Consider the following 11,115-nt stretch of genomic DNA (forward strand, 5'->3'; position numbering starts at 1 on the left):
TCAAAACAAAAGCAAGTTCACACCTAACAGACTGGGCACAGTCTGACTTGGCCACTATACATTTACCCTGCAGACAGACAGGCAAAGTATTCTCACGGGTTTTCAGCAATGTGTTAAAATGTCACCTGTCTAATGGGCCCTTGTTATTATGTATTTCAGTACAATATTTGTGTATTTGAAGGATAATTTAAGGAGCTAGAGAACATGTGCTCATTCAAAATGTGCATAAATATTATTCAAAGCATAGGCCAAGTCTCACTGTCAATGTACCTGCAATTAGGTGTGTTTCATCATAGAGCTCCACTGATTACTCACCTGGGCAAATGCAGCAATCATCATTAGCTAATTACAAATAAACATTGGTGACATTAGTATAGCATAGTATATATATAGTTCTCCAGGCTTTATGAAGGTTTTTTGAAGCTTTTCTTTGGACATTGCCCGCTTTTTCATTAATTTTCTGTCCAGTCCTTGTTACTGATCATTTTCAGAGGGTTAGTGATTTTTGTTTGTTTTTTGAACTCACTTTACACTGACCTGTGAATCATTCCGACATAATAAAAAGGCCCCTAAGTCAAGGGATGAACCAATTTTGTGTCTACACATAACAGACAACTTATCAAAGAACTGATTTTAAATTTTATTTTTAGGCACTTAACAGTTCCAGAAACACACCATTTGTTCACTCTTCTTAACTGGAATGTACAAAAAATGCTCAAGATAACACAGTTTGACACACACATAAGATTATTATTATTGCACCATTCCCAAAGAACTATTAACTGAAAATCTGGCATATTTCAGCATGTTGTGCAGTGTGTTTTGAAAACCAAAACCAAAAAACAACAACAACGAAAAACTGAAAAAAAAAACTGGGAAGCATCCGATTGGCAATGGCTTATTTTTTCAGCATAATAATCCCAAACACTCTGCCAGTGCAGTAAGAGCATACCCGGATAGCTCCTCACATCCAAAGAAGAGATCTGAATGTTCCTCAAGAAGCCTGGATAACTATTTCCAAAGACTTTTTAAAGACATTGCAAGAAAGCTTGACAAAGTGAGTTCAAAATGTGTTGAAGAATAGGGATGATCATACCGGTTATTGACATTCAAGCTCATTAACGTTGTACAGACTTTGCTGTTGCTTTACATACTGTATTTCAGTGCTGGAAATGTTTCAACAAGTCATCTATTTCCCATTTTCCTAGCAAAATTAAAGAACGGAACAGTAGCTGAAGTTTGTTTTTTTTTTTTGTTTTTTTTTTGCACAGTACATTACTTTGTATTTACAAAAACGTGTTCCAAGAGTTTAAATTATATTTAATGTACGTTTTGATTATGTAAAACATGTTTTACATAATAAAAAGTGTCTAATTTACCAAATAATATCAGAAAAGATAGTGTTTTTTGCTCTATAAAAGCATAATAAAAGACACACAATAAAAGATTTAATTGTTTATCTCGGGTATTGCATTTTATCATATTTTAAGTGATGTTTTTTATCTTTAACATATTTGTAGAACCATAAAAGTTTGCATATTTATGTTAAATAAAGGTACCTTCAAGTAAAATGTTCTTTTTCTCTTTAACTGTTTATTCATGGAAATATTGTTACAAATAAAATCATTATATGGAAAACATGGAAAATCGATAAAAAAAAAGACAATTTATCTATTGCATATTTAAAAATACGTGTTAATTTTACATGTGTCCGTTAGTGTACGTGACGGTTAATAAAATGCTGGGGGGTTTTGTTTTTGTTTGTTTTTGGGCAAGTCTTTTTATCTGTTGGTAAGACCTCGTCATTATTTACATCGGCGAGGGGAGAAAAAACAACCGGAACTTCCGGTAGATCGAAACGGAAGTAGGTACGTGGCTGCTTCAGCTGACAGTCTACATGATGGCGACAGAGGTTCAGAGCGGCGACCTCGACAGCGCTACTTCTAGCCGGCTCGAAGTTTCCATCGATGGCCTCACCCTCACTCCGGACCCGGAGGGCGAGCAGAGCCAGGCCGAAGAACCGGAGTCCATACCCACGGAACCCAGCAGAGATAAGCCGGGCGGCGCTGAAGGCGAAGATGGAGAGACTGCCAAATGTGCGATAGAGAGGAAATGGGGCTTTCCTCTGCTGGAGCTGTACGGAATGGCCCTTAAATTTTTTAAAGGTACTTCATGTTTGTTTCAATCGCCAAGCGGTGAGAAAGCTGCTCGAACAGTTTAAAGTGTGGCGCTCGCTGGTTCAGGCTAGCAGGTTGCTAGCATTAGCTGCTAGCTGTCACCACCGGGACTGGTGCTACTGCTGTCAGCCTCGGTGTTACATTAGCTTCACGGCTAACTAGTGTCTAACGCTGCTGGCCGTTAAAGGGTAAAACAACCACGGCACTTCTGAGTAGCCCCTTTGTGTCAGCTGATTTGCCGCTGTTGTCTCCTTCCTGGGTTTTTGTCTTTGGACCAAAGAGGAGTAACCATACTTATTACCAGTTTGCATATTTCTTCGTCCACCAATTGAGGAAGATTTCCATTCCAGTTGAATGACAGCTTATTCTGGGATGTGTTCAGAAGCTTTTAAACACACCCTCCCTCTGCTGTGACTGAAGCGGGACTGCATCAGGTGGCAGCTGCCTTCAAAGATTTTGTTTCCTCCCAAAGTACTCAATGACAAGTTCCTGCTGTGCTGGAGGAATTATTATTCTGAGGATACAACTGCTGCCTAGTTTTAGCTCACCACCCCTAAAAGCAGTTCACCACGTTTTCAGTCTATGAGGGGTTTATGTGACAGCTTGACTCTTTTTGCACCTGCCTTTTCGTATCCTTACCGATCCTATGCTGCTACTACTTGTAGTACTACTTTTATGTGTGCTCTGGGAGCCATTTTTAGGCCTTCCAGACATGCTGGGATGCATTTAAGGCATATTGAAATACCTTAAGTAGTTGAATAATTGGAAAAGTTTGTGATATGTGTGGCTATTCTGCAGCCTGACCATTCTAGCTAGTTCTATATGTCTGCTTTACAAAAGCCACAAAACCTGCAAGATACTGTGTCCATACTTTCCAGTCATCCTACACAAGTGTAAGCTGTATTGAACACTGGGCATTTGTGCTGTTTGTATTATGGCAGAACACTTGTGATGACTGTGCAAACAGGTTGGGGCCTGGCTGCCACTCTGTGTGATAGTAATCTGGGCTTTGTATTTCTTGTCAGTGTGTCAGACAGGGTTAGGTCTACTTGCTCAACTTGCTTAACTCAGCTACCTAAATCTCCCTCTTGCCTCACCTTAAATCAAGTTTTAGGTATGACAAATGTTATCTCTGTGTTTAATTCTTAATGATTTTAGCCCCAAGGAAGCTTGAAAAGTTTAGAGTGGGAGAGCACAGTTAGGAGTATCTATGCTTTACAGTCTTGGCACAAGAAGATAACACTCCTGTACGCGGGAATTTTTACTACCTTGTTGTGCACACAAGCTGCACTGTAGTATTCACTGCAGGTGGACATTAACAGAATTGCCTGCAAACTCATTGCTTCCACTTTGCTGCCTTCAGATAAAGATGGAAAGGCCTTCCACCCGACTTATGAGGAGAAGCTTCGACTGGTGGCTCTGCACAAACAGGTGTTACTCGGTCCTTACAATCCCGATGCTTCACCAGAGGTCGGCTTCTTTGATGTCCTGGGCAACGACCGCAGGTAACACCAGCTTACTTCTGTGTGTGTGTGTGTGTGTGACCTTTGGATTGTAGTGGACATCTCAGTGATTTTTGCTTTGTATCAGGAAATACACACTCGTGCATTTTTACTCATTAACAGTTTAAAATGGATTCAGACAATGGATGAAAATCATCCTGTTCAGAATGAAATAAAAAAAATAAATAATGCACCCATTATTGTCCACATCTTGACCTGTGTGCAGGAAAGAGTGGGCTTCACTGGGTAACATGGAGAAGGACGATGCCATGGTGGAGTTTGTCAAGCTACTTAACAAATGCTGTAACCTCTTTGCCCCATACGTCACATCACACAAGATCGAAAGGGAGGAGCAGGAGAGGAAAAGGTGGGAGGATCAGCTTCTTTGTCCAAGGAACATTCATCTGCTAGTGTGTCTTAAATTTCGTTTCTACCTCAATTTGCTCTCTATTTATCTAGAAAAGCTGAAAAGCTGTGGTTAGTTTGGGTGGATAGGTTATACAGTATTTGACCTTGTTAGAATGTCGTGATATTCATGTATATTTCACAGTTTGGGCTTTTGTTTGCATGTAAATTATGCATTTTTATCCATTTGCATTATTTAAATCTTTCAATTCTCTTCTTCAGGAGAGAAGAAGAAGAACGTCTAAGGCGGGAAGAGGAAGAAAGGGAGCGACAGAGGCTGGAGGAAGAGAGACGGAGGCTTGAGGAGGAGGAACGGCTTAGAAGAGAGGAAGAAGAAAGGAGGCAGGCGGAAGAGGAGAGGCTACGGATTGAGCAGCAGAAGTATGTGTGGTGTTTATATTGTTTCTTTTTTATTTCTTATAAGCATCATCACGCATCCCTCTCCTTTTGTATTTATATCTGTTTTTTAAATCACTTTATTTCCACATTTAATGTGAGACAGAAAACAAGGGTTAGTCCTGTGCTGACACTTGGCCCAAAGATGAAAATCTCACTACAAATCTGTCTGACTTCCTGTTGTTTTCTGTTTCCTGTATTTCCATTCTCATTAATTTTACTGTAACCAGACAACAGATAATGGCAGCATTAAATGCGCAGACAGCGGTGCAGTTCCAACAGTACGCTGCTCAGCAGTACCCAAACAGTCCTGAGCAGCAGATGAGCCTCATCCGTCAGCTGCAGGAGCAGCACTATCAGCAGTACATGCAGCAGCTCTACCAGGTCCAGTTGGCCCAGCAACAGGTAGGATGCAGGATCCCAACATAACACAGGCTTTTCACTGATTGAGTTTTATTGTTCAATATATAGGATTTACAGTTAATGTGGAAGTATTTAGAATAGATTAGAAGGATTGCCTGCAGGTCTCTTTGTTTGGCCCCAAATTCAATCTGATCAGTTTACCCCTGAGATTAGTCCCTTAATTAACTCTTCATTATCTGACTGAAAGGAATGTGTGTCAGAGCCTAGCAGCTGTATTATCTAGGATAGATTTAGTGTTGTTTCAATTAGTGTAGAGATCCCTTGCTAATGAATAGCCTTCCAAACTGGGTGGTATATGTCTTGACAGCACACACCTTTATTCATGTCCTCTTTAATATCCTGAGTGATGCATAAAACCTTCCTGTAAGACATCGGCCTCCCTTTAGAGTCCTTCCACATCAAGTGAACTGTTAAATTGCAAAGGAGTTATTGAAAAATAAGCCAAAAAATATTTTAAACCTTTTGACTTGAATGACTTTATTATACCATTTTTAACAGCCAGGTGTGATAAATAAAAACCTCAAAAGAACACTAAGATTCAAAATCACTGAGCAAATCAGTTGTTTAAAAGTCTAGCCCTAGGTCTACTCGTATACAGCAAAGCAGAAAAAAAAGACCCTTTGGTTTTCGAGCTATATAGAATGTTGCCAGAAGATGGAAATTTAATTGTTAATAACCTTATCCAACCCTAACCCAGCCCTGGTGAAACTAGATTCTTGGTTTCTCTTTCTCATCCTAGGCGGCCTTACAGAAGCAGCAGCAGTCTGATTCAATGGTGCAGGGCACCCTAGAATCTAGCAGCTTCCACACAGGTGAACCCATCCCCGCCTCCTCAGCAGGACCATTGTGTGCTGCTGCTTTACCACAGACTGGAGAAGAAGCTCCAACAATCAATGGAGGCCAGTCAGACTCTTACTCAGAGAGTATGGATCGGGAGCCAGAGCCTGAGCCGGCAGAAGAGGTCTCCGAGAATGGGCCTTTATTAGGTTGGTGGGCTGCTCTATATCCATCTCAAAATAAAAGCATGAAATATTGGAGCAGCTAATGACTAGGGGTCAGACAGGGTAAGCTCTCTGTCAGAGCAGTGAAGCGGTCTGCCAAGCCTGAAACATGATGCCTATCTGCTGTGACCTTGTTGGTGTAACCTGGAGGGCAGAAGAGCTGGAACAAGCGACACACAATAATGTGTTGGTTTAGGTTTCATCCAGTCACATATTCCGCTTACAGAAGTAAAAGACGTCACAGTAGATATGCAAAAGTCCTTGGTGTGAATCCAAAACACATATCCCTTTCCAAATGACTTCCTTCTTCCTGTTCAGTGGAATGATAAATTAAGCTGGAGTAGCTGTGCCTGCAAAAACAAATCTTTGCTATTGTGCACATGGATTCTGTTTTTCCTCTGATTGCTCTGAGACACACAGGTTTCCTCCAAGTTGAGCTTGTCTGCATATGCTGAAAGGGAATCACTTATTTGGAAAATCTACTGTTTGTTTTGTAAGAAAACTGGTAGAAAATAGCAAAATAGATAACGTCTTTTCTTTCCTTTTAATCGCAGCAGAATCCCCACCAGTCATAGCTGCTCCTTCCATGTGGACACGGCCACAGATCAAGGACTTCAAGGAGAAAATCCGTCAGGACGCAGACAGCGTGATCACGGTGGGGCGCGGCGAGGTGGTGACGGTGCGTGTTCCCACTCATGAAGACGGCTCGTACCTGTTCTGGGAGTTTGCTACAGACTATTACGACATCGGCTTTGGGGTCTTCTTCGAGTGGACGGACGCAGCCTCTGCTTCAGTCAGCGTGCACGTGTCAGAGTCCAGTGATGAGGATGAAGATGATGAAGGTGAGGGTAGTTTGTTTGTTTTTTGTTTTTTTTTACTTGCTGTACTTAAACACATTTTTTAAGCTGCTGCTTCTTATTATGTAAACAGCAGTTATGCATTACAGCCTTGAAGCTTCTCGCTTAATCATACCATGATTGGTTTGGTTAATTATTCATGCTGGATGCCCCCACACAACCCCTACAATGATTTGTCTCCCCCCAGGATCGAACCAGGGTTAGGCAACTGTGTCAACGATTACTGTGACTGTTTCCTTTCACTGTTGGGTATAAGCCGTACAGCTGTTTTTGTTTTTTATATATAGTATATAAGGAATTTATATAGTGAATTAATGACATTATTTATAAGGGAATGTCTTCTCCCAGTGTTTTACTAGTGGCAACACCTACACTCTTATTTTGAAAGTTTAGTCACCTCTAACCAGTTAACCCTGACTGTTCTCCTCCTGTATTTTCCCTGCTGACTGCCTTGTTGGTCAGGTTGATCATCCCTCTCCAAAAAGGACTTTGTCCCATGGTTAACGGCGCTCCAGTTCCAGTATCTTGGACTGTAGCTGGCGATGGTGGTCATCCTTTTGCTTAAAAGAACTACCGTCAGTTCGAATGCTTGTCGTATCAGAATAGGCTGAGAACTGGTTAACTGTGTGACACTACTGCTGCCCTCTGCACAACAGAACGGTGGAGTTGGTCCACAGAACGAGAGACATGCGATTATATCACTTAGTGCTAAGTTATTTGTTACAAAACTACTGGAAAAATAAAATATTTGCTGAGAATTTTTTTTAAAAAGTGTCTGTCATGATGCTTATGCACTTGTGTACATGTTCACACAAAGTCTGCATGAAGGCTGTCAATACTCTAATTAGTGTTGTCTTGTGCTTTATTTCTGTGGCTTCAGTTATAAGCCTGTTTGACAGATTAGTAACTAGTTTTCCATTAATATTTTATTCTTATCCTACACTTATAATTATCCACTGACTCTTCCCATTGTAACAAAAGTCCTGCCTATCTTTTGTCATATACAGGAAAGCATATGACTGAATACTGGCAGTCAAATTATTGAACAACATTGACTTTTTTAATAATATTGACATTGTGCTGAACACAGTCCAATTAGATGTTTGGATGCTTTGTCATCTTGAAGTTCTAGTGTGTTTTCTTTACCTCTCACACTAGGAGGCTCCTACCTGTAAGGAATACCCACTGTTGGGCTAATTTCTTGGAATGTAATGGAAAAATCATACAGCACAAAATGTATTGTTTGCCCAAATAATGCATTGTTTTTTGTTTTTGTTTTTTTTGTTTATGTGTTGTTTTTTTTACCTTCAGGTGAGCCAACCAGTGAGGAAGAGAAGGCCAAGAAGGAGGCAGGGAAACCTCAGGTGGATGAGATTGTACCGGTTTACCGGAGGGACTGTCATGAGGAGGTGTACGCTGGCAGCCACCAGTACCCAGGTCGCGGAGTCTACCTGCTCAAGTTCGACAACTCCTACTCACTCTGGCGCTCCAAGAGTGTTTACTACAGAGTCTACTATACCAGATAAGCCTGAATACAGACACAAGGGGAGCCAAGGAGTGTGTATGTTCGCATATATAAATATATGTATGTACGTGTGTGTGTTTGTGAGGGGGGGAGGGTGAAGATTTGTGTGAAGGCAGCCTGTATTTGTGTGTATGTGTGCGTGTGTGCGAAGGAGGAAACTACCAGATTTATTCTGGATTAAACCACCAGAGGGAGACAAAGAGACACATCTGGAGTCCTAGTCTGGAGACTCGACTAATATGTATTTACTGTATGTGTACGCGTGACCCAAGATGCACCCATGCTAGTTCCCGTTATCGAGCCCTTGGAAGAGGAGTGCGTATACCTGTTGTATATTCACCACCTGTCCTTGCTGCACTCACACCAAGCTGTAGGACTTTGCTCTCATGATATATTTCACCAGTTTCCTCCCCTGGGCTCCACTTCAGTCACCAAAGCCCGGCCCAGCACTGTCCGACACGGTGGCATTGCGGCTGCTTGTGCTCCGAGTGATGCTATCATAACCACAAGTGGAAACTTGGTGGCTCCACGAGCCTATGTTTCCCTTTCTTTCCTTTCTTTTTCTGTTTGTTTGCTTTATTGGGAGTGGAAAAGGTGGTTGTTTATCCCACGAGAACACAGAGGACAATGTTAGAAATCCATTTATTATTAAAGATGTGCTTCATAACACTATGCCTTTTACTCTGAGATCTTCTGGTCTTTGCCAAGTCGTGTTCACTCATTTAAACAGCTGGGTTCTCAAACCCGCTCATCCTTTTTGTTGTCACAGTGGTCTGGCACCCCTTTTCCAAAGCCACCGTACCTGTATGAAGATCTGAGAGGATTGTGAAGTGGAACGAGTGGTGTTTTTCATCTTCTTCTCGCAAACATTCTGTTTCTTATACTTATTTCGAGAGTCAGGTTACAACAGCAGGGTGTGTGTTTTTTTTAAACTTGCATCATTTATGAAGGACCGGCAAGAAGTCATTCAGTAACATGGGTGTTGAAGGAGGGTGTGCAAAACATCATTCACATGGTAATTTATGGCTGTAAGCCTTATCGCCCGCAGAAGCGTCGCATTGTAAGAAGTATAAAAGTCAAATCGGTGTAGGAGTAATTTCCGTTCTCCCACAAATGTTTTCCGTTTGAGTTTTTTTTTTTTTTTTTTTTTTTTTTTTTTTTTTTATTAAAGTTGCTCGTTGACAGTTCCTCATCATATGTGTCGTTCACCACTTGTTAATTAAAGACTCACAAAAAAGAAAGAGCTAGTGTTGTCAATGTTAGCAGGGGGATTTGTTTTATCATTCCTGTTTTCCTGTTCAGAGCTCTGACACGCACATAACAATAAACTTTAAAAAAATCAACTAACCACCCTTCTTCTTTTTTTTTTTTTTTTTTTTTTTTTTTTTAGGTCATGACACACTGTTACATCTGTGTAGAAAATCCACAACACAAAACGCTGTTTTGTTTACTTTTTTCCTTTCTTCTTCTTTGAGTTGTCATCTCAAGCATTGTGAATATTAAAAAAAAAGAAAAAAAAAAAAGAGGTGAATATAATTGTGTTCTGCGTGACATGGTTGCTTACTAACATCTAAATGTTTTTTTTGTTTTTTTTAATTTTAATATTATTACTGAAAATGTAAAATTTAGATTCATTCTGTTCTTCAGCTATACATGACATATGTGCCCAACATCTGGGTGTGTTGTGAGCATTGCTGTATGAACTGTGCTCTCTGAATCAAAGTGATTGTCGAACGTGGCAAGTGGGCGACAAGGACGTTTGATTTCACTTTATCACACTTTAGGTTTTTTGTGTGTGTGTGTGTGTGTGTGTAAATGCAAAGCAACTTTAAAGACCGAGGCGGAGTATCTTGCAAGCCAGTTAACCCTCCAGTGTTTGCAGAGCATCATTATTTAATGACTCCTGCCTCCAAATCCAGTCAGTCATTTGTGCAACAGAATGTCACTACTTGCGGCTCACACAAGCCCTAAAATTCAAGAAAGTCCCCGTAACCTCAAATGTGATGTTTTTTGTTTTTCTTAAGTTTGTGGCTCATCAAAGGGTTTGATTTGAGATGTTTAAGCCTTGTATGTAAATAATTCTATAAATGATGTTTATGTATGGGTTTTTAAATGTGGAAGAAGGCTGTGGGTTTTTGCGAATCAATGCACTATAATATGACACGTGCATTTTACCCCGAATGAAAGTCCAAAACTTGTAGGAAGTACGAGACTCCCTTAACATAAAATTTCATATTTTTTTTTGTATTGTTTTAATGTTTGGATCTCTTATGATTTGCAAGATCTTTTGGGCATATATTTAATCTTGATTAAACGTATCTTCATCTCTATAATTGTCTGCTTATTGCTGCTTGCTCTGGTTTCTACAGCACCAAGACGTCAGCAGGAAAAGCACAAGTGGATGTAACTCATTTAACAATAAGGCAGCGCCGGTTCACTCACAGTTGATTACCCATGTGCTTTCTTTGCAGCGACACAAGCTCATGGGTCTCGTCTCCCAGCAGATAAGTGGCGAGAAGATTTGTATTTTAAACAAACAGAGGATGCGGGGAATGTGAGGACACCAAAAAACGGCCTTGGAACAACACGCCACTATCAGGCTTGTTCCTTTTTCCACTAGTAGTAAATGTGTCATCCTCACGCTGCTTTCCTGTCAAACACAATTTGTGCTGAGGGAAGGACAAATGCGGATATTGCTCATGCCTGAGAGAACAATCCACTTTCTGTGTTTTCTGTGTATGTGGGGTGTCTCAATATTCAGAGCGGTGGGGGCATAAATCCAACTTTTTACATGCAAATATTGAGCAACGTGCTACTAAACTATTGCCA

At 40.7% G+C, this 11,115-nt stretch overlaps 1 protein-coding gene across 2 annotated transcripts; it reads left to right on the forward strand.

Moving 5' to 3' along the window:
- The first annotated feature begins 1,761 nt into the window (after positions 1-1,761).
- On the forward strand, positions 1,762-10,616 carry acbd3 (acyl-Coenzyme A binding domain containing 3). 2 transcript variants are annotated; one of them, XM_005454709.4, is made up of 8 exons: positions 1,762-2,165; positions 3,541-3,682; positions 3,906-4,046; positions 4,307-4,465; positions 4,711-4,885; positions 5,643-5,889; positions 6,462-6,746; positions 8,073-10,616. In XM_005454709.4, the coding sequence occupies exons 1-8, from the start codon at positions 1,898-1,900 to the stop codon at positions 8,285-8,287; spliced, it is 1,632 nt and encodes a 543-aa protein (XP_005454766.1). In that variant the 5' UTR covers positions 1,762-1,897; the 3' UTR covers positions 8,288-10,616. The 2 variants fall into 2 exon arrangements, with proteins under 2 accessions (XP_005454766.1, XP_013129699.1); XM_013274245.3 differs by having other exon boundaries at positions 1,763-2,165; positions 6,459-6,746.
- The last annotated feature ends 499 nt before the right edge of the window (positions 10,617-11,115 follow it).

Source organism: Oreochromis niloticus, linkage group LG15 (assembly GCF_001858045.2).
Source record: "Oreochromis niloticus isolate F11D_XX linkage group LG15, O_niloticus_UMD_NMBU, whole genome shotgun sequence".
NCBI classification, from domain to species: Eukaryota; Metazoa; Chordata; class Actinopteri; order Cichliformes; family Cichlidae; genus Oreochromis; species Oreochromis niloticus.